General features: G+C 29.4%; 1 protein-coding gene across 1 annotated transcript; it reads right to left on the bottom strand.

Annotated features, from left to right (window-relative positions):
- Positions 1-5,219: 5,219 nt before the first annotated feature.
- Positions 5,220-20,814, bottom strand: LOC147067848 (carboxypeptidase E-like). The gene is made up of 8 exons (XM_085952226.1): positions 20,467-20,814; positions 13,920-14,116; positions 12,611-12,766; positions 9,082-9,248; positions 8,440-8,600; positions 7,407-7,673; positions 6,342-6,496; positions 5,220-5,716 (listed from the first exon to the last, which is right to left on the bottom strand). Exons 1-8 carry the CDS (start codon positions 20,714-20,716, stop codon positions 5,591-5,593), a joined length of 1,479 nt encoding a protein of 492 aa, XP_085808352.1. The 5' UTR covers positions 20,717-20,814; the 3' UTR covers positions 5,220-5,590.
- Positions 20,815-22,617: the final 1,803 nt, after the last annotated feature.

The raw sequence follows: 22,617 nt of genomic DNA, 5'->3' as shown, positions 1-22,617 counted from the left end.
AAAAATTGTGCAAAGAACACTTTCACAGCGCCACACGGGCTTCCCGATACATTCCGGTTTGCACAGGAAAGCTCGTGGTAAAGCATGAGCGTGTAGCCGGTGTAATAAGAATTCCCACAACAATGACACTTGGGTCGGTTACATAATGTTTAGAACACTCACTCGGCTTCTAAAAGATATGTGTATAGCTCGGTTCAAAATATCTGAGATAGGTGCCTGTTATGTATTTTTAATAAAGAATTCTACATTATTAAATTTAATGTGTATGTGTGTATAAATTTGATATTATTTTTTTAATTGCTTTATAGCCATGGTATTAATGACGTCACGTGACATTGAATTATCCAAATACGTCCGGTATATTAAGTATAAATATAATAATTATGTCTCCGTCCATCGTAATAATTATAAATCCTGATAGAATCAGGAAACATTTGACAGTCTTTATAATATTATATGTGTATTGTGAATTTGAAGATAAAGATCAGTAATAATTGAAGTATGCCAAATCAAATCGCTTTGTCTCTACTACTGCAATTTAGTGTAATACGGTAGGTACAATGTTTGAGGCTAAAAAAAACATAAATTATTTGGATGCTTCGGACATTTAGAATGTTTTAGTTTGGCACCCTTCAATTATTATTGTTTGTGGTGTTAGTCAGATAAATGTTATATTAACGTTTTAATAATAAAATTAATATTAATAATGACAATATATTTTGTACTGCCTTTACTGACTCTATGAAGCCTACCGAATATATGATGGATGTACTTATTTCAATAATTAATTGTTTAGTATATATTGATGCACTTTATTGCAATAAATTGATGTGCTGGATAAGAAAAGAGAGCCTGGGGAAACTGCTGTGACAGTACCAAGTTTTAGAATTATAGATTTTTTTCCCATGTCGCCAGAAAATTTTATATCACATAACAATTGAGGTGATGATAATTTAAAGAGAACAAGTTACATGTTATAATTAAAAAAAATATATTTAGAACCTCCAATACTAAGAAAATAATAAATATCAATATTATTTATGGAATATTAGTAATACATGATCGTTGGAAAACTACAACTGATTTTTAGAGAATATTAAGAATAGTTATGTAAAATTTACAACCGAACAATATTCTAGTACAAGTTTAGTTACTGGTGAACTTCCATTAGTTCAATTATCAGCACCTCAATTATTTGTGTCATTAATAGTGGCGATATAACACCTTTATAATATAATTTACAAAAAAATTTCATCAACAGGTTAAATCAAATTTTCCTCAAATTAATATTTTAGCACTTAAACTCTTCTTCTACCCTAGCACCTTGATGTTGTAAATTAAGTAAAACAGTTTATAACAACATTGAAAAGATTAAAATATTATTCGTTTTTTTTTAAATTAAATTCCACAATGATGACTATTCTATATTTTTATATGTAACCTGAAACAGTATTTATGCATTATCTTTGTCATTTTAAAAATATGTATTCATAGTTGACTATATACTTTATTACTATATTGCCTATTTTTGCTAAAATATTCAAAATATAAACTACGCAATGTATTTAACTGTCCAATATTAAGTTATACTTCCCAATATCTATCTGTGCTTTGAATCAATATTTAACTGGATGATTGTAACGTATACATATATTTTTAAATTATATTTTGGATGTTGTATTTAAATAAATAATATTCAAGATATTTTGTGTTCAACGAATTGTAATTTTCTCACTATTTATTGTTACTCTAATAATTCTTCAAAATTAATTTGTGCAATTTATAACATTCCATTGTTATTTAGGAATAGTTTACTATGAATAGCGTACAACTTTAAGTCAACAAATACAAAACGAAGAAGAAAAAATATTATTTGGATCGCGTTATGCATTTATAGATCGACCAACGTACTTACCAAAAGAAAAATATGGTAGTAAAGAATAATGGATTTTTTAAAATTATTTTTGGTTATCGTACATCTGTTTAGATTAAATTTATCTATATACTGAAGTTGTTAAATATTGATGTTTGAGCTACATGGAGAATTATAATCTGCCATAGTATGTATTAACGTCAATTAATAATAATAATATAATATTCATTTTTTAAATTGAATATTAAATCACACAAAATAAATAGATCACACGTATTTAATATAAGATAGAAAATCAACAGCTAAAAAATTCATGTTGTTTTGTGAGTGTATTGAATCAAGTTCCATTCTACTAATTGCATACATTAAAAATTATATTAATTTTACAAAAAACGTCGGTTGATCAATAAATACATCACGATCTAAGATCATGGTTATATTATTAAATTAAGCATTTTATATATCGTCGGTATTTTGTAAAAAGGGCGAATTAACCAAAATGCTACTTTACAGGAGGATTTTTAACTTTTGACATTTATTTGTTTTTTACCTGTAGATGATTATAAATATCTAACAAGTTTATAATAAAGCTTAGAAAGAATACTGTCATTATAATAGGTATTATTATATAATATTTTAAAAGGCCTAATATGTCACATTTGCTTTTTATTTCGTAATTTTAACTAATTTAATTTTAGTCGATTATCGTTTTTAAGTACTTTCCTGTGGATATAAAAATTCGCCGTTTTTACACAACAAAGCTAGCGGGGTACATATTGTATTTTAATTAAAATCTCGATTTCGCCAAAATGGTTGATTCGCCCTTTTTACAAAACACCGACGATATTATGTAATAAGTATGGACATATGAAACGAGATTTGTTTAAACATAATATGTACTGAATTTATGTACTTCAAATTTATTGCGTTTATAATCAATCATACAAACAAAATTTTATTCACCGTATGTATCAACTGGTTGGTTTTTTGTTTTTTTTAATAGCTTTTTTGGATCAAATATATTATCTTCAGATTAGGATAGTGCTATTGTAGAAAAGTGATATTTTATATTGAATTATAATACCAGAGTGCTGACGATTTAAAATATTATAAGTATATTAAATATTATTATTATATATTTCCATAAAAAAATGGCTTCCAAGGATAAGTCATACCAGAATTCCTTTGATATTGATAGTATAATGATTACCTTACAGGTGCCACGGATCCCTAAGATTCCATTAGAATAATAATTTACTTAACCATTATTTACATATAAAATATTATTACTAAATGTTAATCAAAATCTTTATTTAAGAAAATATGAAATAGTGATTGATTCAATAATAATTAGGCTATTGTGAGGCGTATATAAAATGAATGAATTATAATGATTTATGGAATTGTTTTATGAATGCTTTAAAGTCTTTTTCTTATATTGTATACTTAAATATTATTATAATAAATTAAGGAAATAAACATACATTATTATAAATATTTTTATGAGTATTTGAAGTTGAACTTTAATTATAATATTTAGAAAAAAACTTTGTGGTTGCTACCACAAACATTACTTTGTAAAATTCATAGTATGGTATGTCTTAATGTAAATATAATAATATGATACCATAGGCTTTTTTATATATAAAAAACAACACCCTTTAATGATGTAAAAACTGATATAGTATATATGCCATTCGTTTTTATGTTATTTTTAATTGTGAAAATAAAAAACCACAAGAGCAAAAATAGAAATGGTGTTTTATTTACGATTATATTATTATTTATATTTACAAATAATTAAAGTAAAAGCAACTTTGATTACTTACTGGTGGATAAAAGAGAACACACGGATCAACACAAAGAATGTCATATCTTGGAAGCTACACTTCCCCCATAACCAAGAAGGCAGCTATTTGCCAAAGTCACATTTTGAGATAATGAGACATTTACGTTTATCAACTTTTCTTAAGAAGTTTTTCAATAATGTGGATGAATCTTTTGATTTATGGTATAAGCAAAAACTAGTATATTTTCAATCGATGCTGTGTTTTTGCTTAGAAATATCGTTATACTGTTTTTTTATACTGCTTTTGACTCTATGTCAAATGGTTCAGAATTTTACGTAGAGCATTATCTATACACTAACTCAATATGTGATTTTTGTCGAAAAGCTATCATTTTCCTTATACGTTCAGTTTCATATTTATAAAAGTATTTTCTTATCGCCGTTCTGATGATAAGTTTTTTAGTCTTAAACAACTTCACTGTCAATATAAATAACTAAATTATCGCAGAATTAACAAATATCTATTACAATGCAATGATACCAAGTTGGCGTCAATTTAATTGAGTAATAAATTATTAAAGTAAAATTATTATAATAATTCATTATTAATAATTATTATAGTTCATGTTGTATTAAGTTCTATTAAATTAAACCTCATTTGTGGAGAAATGAATTATTAATGAATTAAAAAAAACACAGATTGTATCAATATTAGTAAAGGACGATTGTCAATAGTGTTTCATAATATGAAAGCGACTCTTCAAAATGTATGTTAAAAGGGATGTTATATGTTTTTTGAAAATTATCAAAATCATTAAAAATCATTTTTGGCTGCTTTACACAGCATATTAATTTTATTGTTAGTTGGGAAAAGTTGGAGAAATCACGAAATAAAATATATTTAATATAGGAGATCAAAATATATTTAAATAAATTGTTTAATTACATGTTTTATTATGAAATAAATTAACAATACTTTTTTTTTCAAATGAAAATACAAAAATCGTTTTTGAAATTACTAGTAACAATTTTTAAATCTGTATCTTAAGAAATTGGGATAATAATAATAATAAATTGATGGTATAGTTTTTACGACGAAGTTATTTCTTATATAGTTAAAGAGAGGAGAGAAATTATTTTATAAACTATTTGACTTATTCACTTTCGAGCTGCTTTACAAATTATTTATCAGCCATGATATGTTTCACTATCATTTAAAATTTAAAACTCATTTTAAAATATGCGAATCTCACTGAAAATAATTAAAAAGAATAGCTGAATAGTAATTTATGAGTATCTAATATAATCAATAAAAATATCTACAAAGTGTATAATATAATTATGTGCAGATTTAATTGAGTTGGGATAATACTCAAGTGTAATTATTATAATAATCTACATCAATAAAATATAGATTTCAATATTTTCGTGATTAAAAAGAACTAAAATATAGTATAATAAATAAACAAAACTATAATAAATATATAAATTTCTCTTATTTATCAGGCAATGAAAACTTTGTTGAATTTTTAATTTACTAATAATAAATTCAATTAGGCATGAAATAAAAATAAAAGTTTATTGTCCTACTGAGTTTTGTAATACTAAGTACTTAAATTGAAGTTGCTACCTGATTCAATAATATTGATTTTATGATGATTTTTGACATATTATTCATATTGAATTTGAACTAGGTATATTATAAGAAAAATAGATGATCACACAAATATGATACAGGACGGTGTTTATTTCATCATCTATGTCACCAATTATTTCTTTCAAAAGTCTTGCAATTAAACAATATTTTTTAATATTTTCAATAAGAGGTAGGTATAGACAGTTTTTGGTTTAATTATAATTCAATATGAATAAGTTTTTAAATAAATGTTAGGTTACTACTGAATTTGACGCTTGTTTTACTCCTTTTTCTATTCGGCTTTTGATTTTGTTTTCTCTGCTAGCCGCTTGAATCGCTGGTTTCCCCAATCCCGAGGAGTATCATCAACAGAGTTTTGCCTTATAGCTTCGAACGAATCATCAACAGGCTTTTCATACTGAAACATAAAACAATTTGAAATGCCTGCAATATAAAATATTAATTGCCGTGTTCACTCTTACGCGAAACATAATATGGACGTTATCGTCGTTATCAGAGTGGGGTTACATTAAGATACTTGTTTTACGGGGAATGATTGTAATTAATCGCCCAATCCTTTGGGTTCTTATTCTAGATCCCACACACATAAAAACAATAAAATATCAAGATAAATACAATATAGCGATTGCTACAAATTTCAGTTTTAAAGCGTTTTAAAATAATGATTTTATTTCTTTCGTTATATTATAGTTTCCACCAGCAACCTTACAATAAAATAATTGCAAATACGTCATCTCTTGCTCAGGCATTTTAAGATACTGAAGTTGACATTATAAACAACTTGATCATTAAATAACTCAATTTCGTTGAAATGTCCATTTCGCCCTGCAGGGATGCAGGGTATTATGCTTTTTAACAGATATGGTACCTATTTCAACAAAAAATCCGAGGCCGTGATACCTTAACCGAAAAAGCATTTTACTGTAGAGTTAACCGATCCAGGAAACGCGATATGTTTGTAATAGTTAAATTAGGTGTCAGTAATTATAGTTGTTTAATGGAATAATCACTATATTAGTTACCTCTGCCTGGCGTAGAGTGAAGTCAAGCCTCGTCGCTGGCATGTAAGGCTTATTACGTACGTGGACCCGTCGAGTTTGGGGAAGGAAACCTTCTTTCGCAACGGAAACGTCGTAGAATCCAGGAGTCAAGAGACGGAAATAGTCACCTCCATGAACTGGAAATAAGTAAATTATTATGAAAATACATATATAAATGCATTATTATTTTTACTTGGGTAACTTTTTAATGGTATTACTTCAGGTCATGGCTTAATCAACATCAATTCAAAAATGATATGTTAATTATATATTGATGTCTTGTTCTTATATAATATAATAAAATATTATAATACTCGATCTCCTGCACTAATTTTTCACCTACTGAAATTTATCTTAGAATACCGAATTACAGGATAATTTATAAATATTTAGGTACCGTCATGTAATTCTAAATAAGTACACATAATTTTACTATAAAATCAGACTTAAGCGAGTAATTTTCGGATTCTTTATTGCAAAATAGGATTAATTAAATTATTATACTGAATATGGTAGAGATGTATGATTCTTTAAATTTAAATTTTTTCAAAATTATATATTTTTGTTATATAGGTATTTCGTATATTTTCTGCTGGTACGGCAAAGTGCCAATATTTTTCACTATTTTATTTATTCTTTACAAATTTATCTACATTATAAATTGTTAAATCTATGAATTGCCTGAATTTATTGTGGGTTTCTTGCTATTCTACTTGCGTTATATTACAAACTTTACTTGGAATCCACAATGTGACGATTGACAGATTTAGAATTTAAACATAAATGCCACAACGTTATATCTACATTTAACACATCATATCTTGATCTTGATTCAGTTCTTATGAGATTGTACTTAACATTTTTCTTACTTTTCTCACAAAGGTACTCGTAGCATCTTTCTTATTAACGTTAAAGTTGTTTTATTATTGTTAAACAGAGAAAATAATTTAGTTTACTATATTATCTAAAAAGTTATATTTATGTGGTAAGCACTTACCTATATATAAATATGTGGGGTGTAAAAATATTTATAATATGAGCACCCACCTGACGTAATATCGTGTCGAATATCAACACGCCTCCATGGGTCTGTCACATTGCGAACTCGGATGACAGCATTTGAAAGTCCCTTTCCTGCATTATCCCGGATCATTCCTCGAATTCCAGAATGTACTTTCCAGATAAATGCCATCATGGCTTCACGGTTTTTGTCCCATTCGCCCTTCAAGTCAGATTCTGCCGGGTACTTGTCGCATCCCAATTCCAAAGTCAGCTCAAAATCGTTCGATGACAGATAGTTGAAGTCTTGCATTCCTGCCAAAGTAAATAATACATAGAAAATAAATCATTTTGAAAAACATTAAGTACCATTAAAATTTTGAAAAACAAAAAACATACCGAAGATCTTAAATTCAGGCAAGGAGAGCCTGGAGCTGGAGAACCGGCTTTATAATTGAATTAAGGTTACTAACGTGATAATAGATTGTGATAGGAGTAATCAAAATTATTACGTACTTGCACATCTTGCAAAAAATTAATTATTGATAAAAAAATATTTGGAATGTCATTTTTTTATTATTGAATATATCTATATAATATTAATACTATCGACCGAAGGTACTTGATGGAATTTGAATTTAAATTCTAATGAATTTTGTACTATTCCATTTGACTCAAATATCCATTAAAATGTATATCCACATAACTTTGAAAACGTTAAAGACATACGCATTAGAAAGAATCCCGAAAATAGTTTAACCAAATGGGATTCAAACTCACATCTTTCACACACTGGGTGAATTTTTTTATTTTTAAACCACTTATTCGTCATTAACTTATGGCGAATTAATTATAATTTTTATGATTTTTAAAAATATGTTTACATATATTATATATAATAAATATTTTTATGAACGGATAATTTATTTATTATATATTATTATGAAGGATTCCAGTAGTTTTCAGTTTGTTCAACACATCCGTACTCATAATGATTGTAAAAAACAAAAATCAACGCCACATTTTATTTACTTAAATTAATGTAATAGTGTAGAATTATTATTATTATTTATTTTCTAACCTCCTTGTAGACTGTACCACTGTGCTCCATTGGTAACACCTCCTTGTTTTCCAAAATTGTAAGGCTCGTCAATTGGAATTGGCCCGATTGGCGCTGTGCAACCTTTCCTCTCAGGAGATGCCATGTCAGTATGAAGCCGTGCATAAGTTAACGCCAAATCTCTGAAATATCATTGTAGTGAGTACATTTTTATCATAATAATACTTAATGTAGTAAATATCTGTATATGCAAAAAAATAATTGGGGGCGCAGTCAAAGAGGAAAATGTGTTGAATATGGAAAATATTATTAATATATGAATAATAATGCAAATTTATATTAATATTTATGAATTAACGCCCTTAAGTTATTTGCATATCTTATACAACTTGACTATTTTGACAAGTACACTCTATTTTAAGTGAACTTTAAAAAATCTCTTCAGTTAATGTTGGATACGTTTTCAGGTTTAGTCAAAAAATAAGTATATTTAAAGTATATAATCATTTTTTACTTTAAGTTTAGTATATATCTATTTTATTACGTTTCCTTTAATGTTTTACACAAGGTTTTCACGAGATTAGAGAAAAGCTGTTTCATTATGTCGTAATGCTTGAATGTGTAATTATAAAGTGTGAAGTATCAATCAATAAAGTTACACACCTGAAAGTTTCATCATCAGGACTTCCCGAATATTCATTGGAGCTGGCTCCAGATCTACTTTCATCGTAGGGGTAGTTGGCCACCAGGTCTCCTCCGTGAAGGTTGGCGCTCAGTACGAATGGGACCTGCATTATTAGACGCATCACAGCGCGGGTCTCTGGTTCAATCTAAAAATAATTATACATACAAGAATGAATTAATTATTAAAACTAATCTCGTTTTAAACAATATCATACATCCGTGTATACGATAAATATTTTCGGTAATCTATTAATGAGCAACTTATTATCAAAACCACCAACTCCATGAACCAAAAGTGTTGTAAAACGAGTAAATGATACCACCATTCTTACTGGATTTTTAATGTGATAATAGAAAAAGTTATTTGGTGTTAAATACACTAAGGTAGATTTTAGAAGTGAATCAAATGGATTTACGTTGTTTTGAAAACAAATATAGTAGGTATCCTGCATACAATATACTCTTCTTTTGTCCAAATGGAATGAATAAATAAAATAAAAATAAAAATATGAGATTTATGATATCATATGAATATATTTAACCATTTTGGACTTTGGTAGGTTTTTGAAATATTTTTTTTACCACACGTTATCTCTGTATTTAGAGTGGCCACAAATTGAATGATTTGTTGAGTATTTATATTAAAATAGTGAACAAGTTGGCATCGGAATATGAAAAAAAGTAAAAAATGGCCGTTAGGTCAGTTTTGATACTAACTAGTGGTACGTTTGGATACTGGATAGTTTAATATCTGGTACTGAGGCGTCGTGTCGTAGGTGTAAATGCAACTTCCTCTGTTATGACTTATGACTTTAAATTAAATATCATCACTATTTTTATTCAGTATTCTTTATTTGACGATGAATACATGTGTTCGTAAATTAACGTAAGAAACAAAAATATAAGCGAATGCATATAAAATTAAATTTATTCTTTGATGTCGTTGAAAAATATGAATATTTTACCGGATCAAAATATTGGCCAATTAATTTCTACTAATATTCAAACATTTATACAGATTTACTATGCCAAAATGGCGTAAATTAGGTATTTGTGAGGTTACCGTTGGATTGTTACAATGCCATCTGTAGTTTCATAAAACCGCGCCAAGACGAGGTATTTTGTCACAAGTTAGGTATAAACATTTTTTGTGTAGTAGTTGGTGAAAAAGATAATATATGGTTAAATTAATAGAATTCTTGTGTCAACTTGCTCTTTTGAAAATTTGCAAATTCTTACTTTCGTCCTTTTGGCTTAACAAACTCGATATAATATGACGTATGGTTTGTATTACCTAAACGTTTTTTAAAACACAAAATAATATGTTTCAAATTAAACTAATATTACCCATGACCATAATTTAGTTTAATATTTTAATACATTGTATTTAATATTAGGTATAATATATATATGAAGGGCCCTTAGAAAGCATTTCGCCCTTGGGACGTAGAGAAACTGAGTATGACTGACTGAAGACTCTCGGCATAGAGATCCCTGAACGACGGTTGTGCAGTCGTCAATGGATCTTACGCACGTGTATTATATATCGATATAAGATTTAATTATGTAACATTCTTCATTCAAAAAATATAAATATGGTAAGTATTAATGAAGGATTTTTAAAACCTAAAAAATAGCCTAGTTAGTAGGTACCTAATATCTTTATGGATAGCTGTTCATGTATATTCATAATGTTGTTCAGTAAATATGTTTCCATTTTTGTATTATGTACACTGCCTTATAAATAATAAACAAATTTAACTTTGTGTACCATAATTAAAAGCCAAACAGTGTTTATAAAATGTAATAAAATGATACTAAAGTCATTAATACATCAATATCCACATTATAAAACAGCTGTTTTTATTGCAGATAAACTCTCACCTCAGTTGCTCTTTAGCTTAATGATAAGTTAATGCAAAACCATTTTAATTAAATAAATAAATGCATTTACATACATGCACATACCTTTGATTTCTTTTGATTCTAAATATTTGTGGCAGCGGGAACTTTATTAAATGGATTTAAATTGTATATTGCTATTATTTTGATCCAAGCCGTCGTGTAGGTATTTAAATAAAGATAACATACGATATGAATAATATTCTAGATGGGTCACGTCCATTGATTTACCATACAATATAAGATTAAAACTATATATATTACCACTACAAAAGGCCACGAGGCCTAATGCCAGTAGTATAGTGAAACAATAGTATGATAATTATAAGTGAATCAATTACAAACACACTTGTTTTGAGAAAATCACATAATAATATTGTGACGTGACCAGGATCAAACCCAAAGCCCCCGGATGAAAAGCCAGCGCCTTAAGCACTAGAGCTAGACTATGAACTACATGTTCTCTACTATTTTACTTACTGTTACTCGAGGGCTTAGTGTCAAACAACACTATCTACAAAATTGCAACTTTACAGGGGAGCCAAAAATCGTTATTTTAGATTCTTGTAACTCAACAAGGGAAATTCTTATTTAAAACCTAATGTTAATATTTTTTTTTTTTTTAGAATTATTAATAACCATGTCCTTGCTTTTTCGTACAAGGTGGTTTGTTAGTAATTTTGAACAATCACAAACACCCAGGCTTTGAGACAAACACATGAATATTGTGTGTCCTGATCAGGAATCGAACCCAAGAACTCTCGGGTGGAAGGCAAGCGCCTTACGCACTGCACCACGAGAGATAATTTATTGTGTATTGTACATTTATCTTGCTTATAATGATGTTGAAATTTATAGGGATAGTTTTAAAAAAATATGAAAACAAGGGTAACTTATGTAGTTAGCGTTAAACTTTACTGACGATTTAATAAGAAATTAGAAAAGATTGACATAACGTTGTTTGACTATCATGTAGCCGTAAATGTAAAATAACGTTATCTAAAATAAAATAAAACACTTTTTTGTAGATAACGTTGTCTGACTTTGAGCACTCGTACTGTACCTCCATTAGTGTAGCACAAATATTTCAAATCTTCTTGGTCATATCAAGTTTAGTTATAAAAGTATTACATGTATTATTAATCGACTGGCGTTGACGTGGTAGAACTCAATTATAATGGTTTTAAAACAAAACACGTATAACAGTGGATAAACTATACATGTATTAATTATTAATTATTACACTATCTCGAAATTATATAGTACCATGATTCGTCGAGTCATCTTTGAAAACAAATGATTTGAAGCTGATGTTGAAGCTAAGATCAGGCCATACAATGGCTATTTATATGATTTGAATCCTTGTGGATAGAAGCGATCTGTACTTCTACGATAAATGTAGGTAAAATTCTGTATGACTTTGTACATCTACATATTATAGCGGTACACCGATCTAAATTTGAGCGATATAGTAGTACTGCGACTTGCTGTCTTTAAATGTGCCCTGTCAATGAGGAAAACGGAACAGCTCAGTAAAGTCGCAAAGTTCTTTAACAGAACTGTAGAGAGGACGTGAATAAATATTTTTTTAGAAAAAAATACTTACAGGCTGTGATAGATGATCCAGTTCAGGAAGTAAGTGGTTATTGTGACCAGATCCATCTTTTTCATTGGAGTACATAATCCTGTTTAGGTCCGGAAAATTTCGGTTTAAGTCGATAGAGTGATTGTTCTTCCTTCCAATTAGGAAATCGTGAGCACCCTGAAATAATGGAAAAATATATATAAATATCTACATACGAGTAAATTGAAGAAATACTCCAAAACAGTTTTAATCAAAGAGATTGGTCTGTTTACCACAAATATTAGTATTAGAATGTTTACAAAGTTTTCAAAAACTTATTTTCTTTTGGCAATGTCCCATTAAGTGAGTAAAAATGGTCCTGGGATATATTAAATTAAATTAATTGACTACTATATTATATTATTGTGCTTTATTTTAATTACTATGTAACATGTTTAATCATATCTTATTCCAACACTCAATTGATACATTTTCAGAAATATAAGTATTTTTATCCATAAAAAACACAGTCATAATGTTTACGACTTTTATGTTTGTTCGTTATTGTAATAGATTTTGCGTTATCACCGTGTGTTTTTCTCCTTCTCTCGGCGTTTAGAGCGAAGTGCAAAGGCTATTCTCGATGCACGATATTATATTATATTTTAATGATTTTAGTTTGGTACTAGTCTATTTGAGTCATTTTTTGCTACTCGGGTTTCGCCTTTCAGCATCTTCAGGCACCATGCATACTGATAACAAATAAAGGTAATTCTTGCACATATAATAAACTAATAAGATTGAGAAAGATGGAAAGTTTTGGTGGCTCAAAAGATGGCAAAATTAAAAAGTGGTCACAATCCTCAGCCATGAGTGTACGACCAAAAAGAAGAATAGGTACTGTTCGGTTATACGGAATACAGCGGAAAACGCATTTTTAAAATAGCCGATAAACTGGGTTATTTTTTTTGTTAACCTTACCAAACCTAACCTAACCTAACCTAACCCAACCTAACCTAAACTAACCCAAACTAACAAATAATCCAGTGAATCGGCTATTTTCAAAATGCGTTTTCCGCTGTATTCCGTATAACCGAACAGTACCGAAGAATACAATTAAATAAGGTAAAAATCTTATTACCTATTAATACTACGATGGGAGACTGTACGCAATTAAAGATGTTTTTAAATTTTGGCCTCTCGTGTACAATATGTACAACTATGTAAGTTTCAAATAAAATTTAATTTCAAAATTTGCTCTCTCCATACAGTCTTAAAAAATAAAACGTACTTATCTGAATAATATAATATGTAACTAATAAAACAAAATTAGTTTCGAATGTATCCTCACCGCTTCTGTGGCAGTTTGCCATCCATCAGGATTCATGGAAGGCAGAAGGTGGATCCTGGTGATCTGAAGAAGACGCCTAACTTCTGCGTCACCTTGTAAATACCTTGAACACAGATAGTCTGCCAATCCGAGTAACAGCTCACGACCCAACACCTCATTTCCATGCATGTTGGCAATGTACTTGAATTCTGGATGCACTGAAATTATAAAGAAATATTATGTTAAAATTATAATGTATTTTATAATTAACAGCAAATTCAATGTAAAAAAGCTTTTCAGTATTATGGATTACATTCAACTTTTATAATATGGCCTCAAGTATTTTTAACACACACAGATTTGATAAAAAATAAACAGACATATAAAACAATTATGATTTCTAAAACCGAAGCGTAATGAAAAACAGTATTAAGTAAATATGACACTAGTTAAAAATATGTTTATTTTATTTTCCCTTGGTAATAAATATTAACCTAAAAACCTATAGTGTAAATGCTAATTGAAGCACAGTTAGTCTAGGTTTACAAGGAAATGTTTGGTTTATAAAATGTATCAATCAATCAAATTTATTTATTTTACATATAATGAACATAACAAATTATAAATTCAAAGCGTTCACGACATGACATAAAATAAGTGTTAATAATTTAAAAAAATAAAAATACAGAGAATAAGTAATAAAATAAGAAAATAAATAAAATAAGTAACAAAATAAAAGTAGATGGAAGCACACAGAGTGAACTTTGATAGACCCTATCTTAAAAACTTATAAAACAACGTCAACCTAAATTCACCCTCACGTAAGTGGAATATATCAATATCCGAAGCAATTTCATTAAACATGGTTACTGCCCTCCCAATTGGCATTACTAATGGCAGGTTAGTTCTGCACCATGGGAGAACAAACAACGGATGCCCTCGATTCCTAAGGTAATTATAAGAGACACACAAGCCAACACCACCAAGAATGGCAGAGTTCACATTTACGCCGCGTGTAAGTCTGAAAAATATGTAGCTAAATAAAGATCCCTTCTAAATTTTAAGCTACAGTATGTAAGCATCCCTACGAGAAAATCAGTCGCTTGCTTGAAAATCCTTGGAATTTGTAAATATACTTATTAAATTTGAATCGATATAAAAGTCATTATTAAAAAGAAAAATCAACATAAAGGACGCATTATATTAGATGTTTGGTCAATCATTAATAATGATTATAAGTACCATGTGAACAGGTCAACAGTAGAGAACAATCATGATTAATGTTATCGAGATCAGAGTACACAACATATAAGCTTAAAGTACATTATAGCTTACATCGCGTGGAAATGAGAACAATAGATCGGGAAACCCGTAAATGATCATATTTATTATAAGAAGTACATAAATCGAATTTGTGGACAAATGGGAAAAATAATGATAGACATTGTAGATTAGAACTAATAGGTACGTGGAAAAGTATCCGAATTCAACAAACTAATCCTAATACCTAATTAGGTGCATAATCAAATTTAATGACTCAGTTTCTTGCCTAAAAGCGTTGTGGTAAGCGAATATTTTGTGCCATGGATCCAGTATCTACATTAATTCTATGCAAATATTTGCAAGGCTACTGCGAAAACTAAGCACAGCAATGATAAAACAGCAATATATTGAAGCAGAAACCAATTTGGATGGCAAAAAACATTTCCAAATTGACTAAAATGTATCTAGTAGTATCTGATATCTTTACTACCTACCTACTTACCTATTTTATTATTTATTTTCTGGTATCTTAAACAGAAAAATTTACTAAAAATCTTTGAATTGACGTACACAGCATTTACTAAGAATAAGAGCAGTGCCACGAAACATATTGTTTTTCAATTTGTGTATGAGTCAGAGTATAGACCTAATTGGTTGAGCAAGTGGCTGACATCAATTTCTCGTACAAACTAAATCTGTTAAAACAAACCTCCACTCTGTGAAGGCCCATATTATGATCTTATTAGGATCGGACATGGTCGAAATAGTACCACGAAACCATCTCCCAAATAGTGATGATTTTAGATACGTAGACGTCTGTGGCGCTGACAGTTTTGGAGACCTTGTGAAAATTTTGCCTATGCGATAAACCGCCGTTAAAATATTTGTTGTATTGGTTATTATAATATAACAATAATTATGTTGTCAGGATTATTTTTATACTTTAATTATTAAAAAAAAAATCGATTCTTTCTAATAAAGCGACCACATAATTTGCTTCATAGAAAACCGCTACTACTCTCAATAGTCTTAATATATTTTGTATTCGTTCCTTCATTCGTCGCCCTCTATAAAGTGCTGTCCCTGTGCAACGCAACCTATCCCCACGGGGTGTCACTGGCTGGACTCTTCAGATTTTGGTTAATGAGTCAAAGTCAAAGAAAATAAGAAAGAACTTCCTTCAGATGAATGGAGAGAATCAAGAGTACCATGACTTTCCCATTGACGTGGGCCTTACGTGTAGAATACTGCAAAGAAGAAGATTTCTGTCCGACTGTCAAATCATCCGGGTCACAATCCTCAGCTATGAGGTTCCGACAGATAAAAGCAACTTAATTATATTTATAACATGTTGGGAATGATCATAAAATATTGAATGCTCTTAATTAGGTATTTATAAGTGGATACCATAAAAGTGTTGAGATAATAAGAGCAATATTGATTAAATATTAGCAATGCATAAACATAAACCAATAGCAATTAATTGGGTGGCGAGTAGATAGATAGGTACGTATCCCAAATGACTAACGTTTTCAAATAACCGGGCAGTCGGATATTTTCAGATTAATTACTCGATTACTCGGATAACTCTTCTGTCTCTAATAATATTTACAAGAACTAAATCATTTTTTTGTAGTTGAACATTCTATATCTATAATGATGATGTCATAGTTATGATATAATACTTTTGTATGTTTTTTGTCTATTAAGTGAATTTTATAAATTGATTTAAAATACTTTAAAATTGATACTGTATTTTATTCTTTATATTATAATATTGATTACTTTGCAATGACACCACAAAATTCAACATCGTATAACCACTGTTAATCAACTTAGCCAAGGTAGGTAATAGGTACCTAATTAAATTATATGCCATACTAAAAAGTAATCTTAGACTAATATACAGTTTTTAGATTTTTTATTTTTATGCAGAAAATATAAATATACCTACGACGATGAAACATCATATTTTTCCAAAATAAAACATTTTATTTCAATCAAACAATAATTATTTAATCAACCCAAAGTGATACAAAATTGTTGTTAGTTAACCGGTTACTGGGTGATTGAGATGTCATGCCTAGTATCCAAGTGATATATATCTACCCTTCTGTCGAGACAATGCTTTGACGTCATCGCAAAAGATATTGCGTGGGCTTTTATAGCGCGAAAACCTTTTTGTTTACATTAGACTTCATTGTAAAAGCCAGTGACGTCATTGACCATTTTCCCGGAAATTTAATATGCGAACTCGAAAAATGTCGGAAAAATATCTCATAATATACTATAAATGACTAGATATTTAGCAGAAATATTATATGACAAAATGTGGGTTGTTGTATTCGACACTATTGTTCTAATTTATGCATACGGGTACTAACACACACCCTTCAATGTATAGGGAAAGGTCAACATTCCATCCCTTTTATGTAATTAATTATACGATGAGTCATAAAAAAATACTGAATGAGTTTAATAGGTATTGGGAAATTAATTTGTTTTCCATCAGTATTGCTTAATACAACGTTTTTCTTAGCTCGTATTCTTATTTGTCCGGTGGTTCTTTATCCGGTACAAATCTTGCAATCGATTTTTTAACTAACTTCCCGACTAGCTAGACATTTGAAACTTTTAGAATATATCAGAACACGATGCCAATGCATTTTTTTAATACTTTTAGCCATCTTTAAGTAGAATTGAATTCGTTTTCAGTTAATTCTGTTTTGTATGAAAAGTTATTTCGACACCATTAATGGTTGCTAGGGGTCTGGGGTCCTAGCAACTAAATTATTAATATATACGTGCGTTACTATGGAAATCAATATGACATATCAAAATGACATTTCAGTATTATATCAAGTGCAAATCTTTTTGATCATTTAAGCTAGTCATGTCAAGTTTATATGATTCAACAGAAAATTTAAAAACGTTGTAAGTATATAAAAAGTTCTTTTTATCTTGTAATTATTTATAATTCAGTTATTATTAAAGCTGTCTTTAATAATTAAAACCCCCCTATTTGCTAGGAATAGTCAAACAAAAAAAATCATTACGATTTTTATTCTATAACGAAAAATCGTTGCTTTTCTATAGTTATGCTGTCTTCGTGGTAATTAAAAATATTCAATAATTATAAAATGTCTTGTAATTCCGTCATTGGATTTCACTAATACCTGTGTTACTGCACCGGTTCCAATACGGTAATGAAATATTTTATTATACTATTATTAGATCGTGGTTGAAGGAATCGGCATAACTACTAAAATATTATAAAATGGCACATATTCAGTATGTGACAAAATAATGTTTCCTAAGTTTTTGATAAAGATACAGTGATATTTGTTGAAATGAATATTACTTGTTTGATGAGTATTTATTGATATAACCTTTCTATCTAAACATTTTTTTATATTTTGAATAGATTGTATCTATAATATACGTATTTAAAAATCGATTAGAAGTAACGATATATGGTTGTAATTATTATAATAGTAACATAAAATGATATCATAATATGTATAGATACGTAGGTACTTACTTAAACAATGTAGTAGGTACCTTACCTTTTTACTCTATTACTAATGTCGTGTCAGTAAGTAATTTATTATAATAGATACGTTTTCCAGATTTCCATATATTATTTTCCTTACATATATGATTTTTTTATAATATACATATTTAATAGAGATCGAATACATATTTATATATAAGCCACAGTGGCGATAATGAATTTGTATGGAACTTTTTTTTAAATTTCCATGTTTGTTTAAATAAAAATAAATATACATTTTGGAACACATAAATGTAGATTATATTTCTATTATATTATAGCTTCATAATAAAGCTTGTAATGGATACACATATTTTGGAAACCTAGAGTGATTTTGAATAAAGCCTTATACTTTTTAAATAACTGGCTAACCTATAACCTCATGATAACTAATACATTTATATTGAAATAAATTGGAAATTCACGCATTAAGTAAATTGGTTAATCATTTTTTATTCGTCACACTTCATATACTACTATCGTTTATCGATACAATATTTATCAGGCCCATTAATGTTCGTTTTATATGCTTTACTTAGAGAGTTTACAGATATAATAAGTAATTTATTCATGACTTTGACTCTATGACTCTAGTTCTACTCGTAAAACTAAAAAAATTCTTCCACATTGCGCAGGGCATATTGCTTCAGTTATTCCTAATTCAGTAGCATTCTTGATAACATCCATTTGATAGATGCACGCCTTTGAGAAATCCTCCTTTCAATGCCAAGACACACGTACGTTTTTGAAACTGTCAGTTGTGGCTTTGGATTTCGTGTTTGTAAAATTCACACGTCGTTTTGTTGATGTGTTTTTAATCCAGAGCATGGATATACATAATAAATTAAGCATTTTTAACAATAACGAGCGAGCTAATTTCATTTTTTAGTACACTTGAACGGTTTTTTTTAAATTAATAAAAAAATCATATACATAAATATACCATACATATTATCTTGCTTGCTAAAAATAATTTATAAAGTAAGAAAAATGACAAATACACTCACAATAGTGAAAAGTCTAGTGAATGTAGGAATGGGATCTTACAACAGCCCACATCTAAATTCATATTCATGATTGTAGAATACATAGATAACCGAATTAATTTGATGGATCATGGCCATTGTTCTCGATATTGGCATTACCAATGATGGTATGTCAATGAAGATAGTAAGTTAAATGACTTTCAAACAGTTACATTAAGACGCAAGCATCCCCAATAGATTATTCTGAATACATTTCAACATAAGACTATTATGACTGAAACATATGCTCCGTTTAGAACCGAAAATGGTAAGTTATCATTAATTTTAATGTAGGTATAGGTATAAACCAAATAAAGTAATTGTTTATTTATAAAATTCGTGAGTTGTCACGTTCGTTTTAATTGATGTCGTATGTAATCAGAAAGAGGCGCTTCATATCGTTTAACCACGTGTTCCGAATGCTGCCCGAAAGTGAGACGTGACACAGCCTCACAGATTTAGTCGCCGTGCTACAATAGCGATCTACGCGCTGCAAGCCTCACGTGGCAAGAGGCACAGAATGTGGTGATGTACCGAGGGAAGTGGCATGATTTGTGCTCCAAAAATAAAACGTAATAGTTTGAAGTAAGTATTGCAATGATCATATTATTATGAATAAACAATATTGTGTAGTCTCTTATTATCAAGCATATTTTAATAAAATAATAATTAACTACTTAGTATATGTGCAATGGATGTTAAATTAATTGAATTAAAAATAACTTACTTAGCTCATGGTGACCGGGGTGTGTTGAGAATTCGATGACATGTAGGGGCACCCCTCTGACAGATGTCTCACTCAAATTGTAAACACGGGTAACTTTCGGGCATTTGTTGTGAATGGTCTGCAAAACTTCCAAAAGCTCATCATTGTTGTGATGCTTCCACACGAAATTGCCGAGGGACGCGGCGATATTTATTAAAAATACGAGAGCGCAAACCGATACGGACCGGCGTGTCGCCATTTTCAATACCATATGTTATTATTGTCGGAATATTTGTAATATAACCGCGAGGGGAGCGTGAGACTGCGCGGGATTATCGATCCAAAGTTGCCGCGCTTCTGTTTTGTATTGAACGTTATCCCCCTAGCGGTAGACTATTGACCTAGCGTGACTCTACCGGCTAAATTTGTTAACTAAACGCAAACGCGATAAGAATTGTTTTTCAACTTTATTTTAATCTCAATTAAATTTCACGATAAAATATTACAATGAAGTATTTTTATTTCTAGAAAGAAAGTCGTATAAAATAATATTTTTTTATTAAGTCAAATTTTGATCAATACAAATAATGATTACAAGTAAACATTCTTATCACATTTGTCGAGAATTTCGTATAACACGGAGGAAAGAGGGATTCCTCAAATATAGAGACTATAAATAAACAAAATAATTATCAACATAATTATTTTGAATATATAAGTTGTTTTGTACAGTTTTAATCAATCTAAAAACAAATATACTTATATTAACGATGTAATGTAGTATACCAACCTCATGGCTATCATAAGAAGGAGGGGGCTGATGTGGCTTTTATCTGGAGGTCCAGGCTAAGGGAGGGATCGGCCAGCTAAGTGATAATAATAGAAGACAAAAAGCAACTTTGTAAAATACTGAACTTTGTCTTTTTTTATTAATGCTTTAGGAACATTGCATATTCATCATTCTGACTTATTGTTTCATCTTCGTGACTTATCGCTATTCATATAAATATACTCCTTATTTTTGCCAATTGGGTAATATGATATTCGTACAAAAGAAAATCGAGAATGATGTCGTAAGTTAATTTTATTGAAATGTCAACAAAATCTAGAAACCTAGGTACTCATTTACTTTTGGATCGTTTTTATTATTTAAATTATTCTTACACTTCTTTTTTCAATAAATATTAAATCACAAATTTGTTTCATTTACAGTAAAAGATTTGCCTGTTGTATTTCAGATGTATTGACATTTTAAAATATATGGTGACACGATGTGTACCTACAATGTATTTTTCAATATTTGATTATTGTGTATTGATAGTTAACCACTTTTAAATTGGTTAATCCATGCTGAAAAGCCACGGTGATTGTGAGGATCCATAATTTTTAGAGTAAACGGGAAATAGGTCTCTGTTAAGATCTCCTATAAACCTTATCTGAGAAAACTGGTGTCACGACATCAATTATATCGCGTAATCTTTCTTGACCGTAGTGGCGCCAGAGATCCGGGCCTGAGGCCCATTTCAGGATGTGGAGGCCATGGCCTACCTACAGTTACTGTAGGTACTTAATGGTTTGTAAATATAATGGAACCCTAATTTTACGTGTCCGGAATTCATGTTTTACCGCTATTTTGTATCTAGTTTCTGCAATCCCGTTTAATTTAGTACATTTTATACCCGGTTTTACGTTTTAATTTCCCGCAACTTGTGTATAAAATTTTTAAAATTCAAATAACTTTATTAAATTAAAAATAATATGTAAAAGTACATTTAATTGTAACGAATATTTGATGCAGATACATGTACGTGTTTATATTATTTATTAACGTCTGCAGTGCCCAAATACAAAGTTACACAAGGCGATTGGTGGATGATCTTTTATTTTAGCCAATTAGGGGTGGTATCGTTTAAATACATGCGTTGTTGGTAGGTAGGTATATATGATAGAATGGAATTCCTATTAATAATATTTGTGAAAGAAAGATCGAAAATAGAACAGGTTGGTGAGTTATTTTATTATGACAATGACTTTTGTAGAGAGATGTAAACTAGACACATTTGTGATAACAGAAGGCAGGTCAAAAAAATCATTTTCCTCGTGCAATAAAACGCCGATTTATTGAAGAAAGGAATTTTATTTTATACAATAGGTAAATATATACCTAACAGA

Source organism: Rhyacophila brunnea, unplaced genomic scaffold, assembly GCF_057557595.1.
Source record: "Rhyacophila brunnea isolate RB1 unplaced genomic scaffold, BYU_Rbru_1.0 scaffold_3, whole genome shotgun sequence".
In the NCBI taxonomy this organism is placed as follows: Eukaryota; Metazoa; Arthropoda; class Insecta; order Trichoptera; family Rhyacophilidae; genus Rhyacophila; species Rhyacophila brunnea.
The sequence above is the reverse complement of the archived record's forward strand: the minus strand, read 5'-3'. Positions and strand labels throughout refer to the sequence as shown.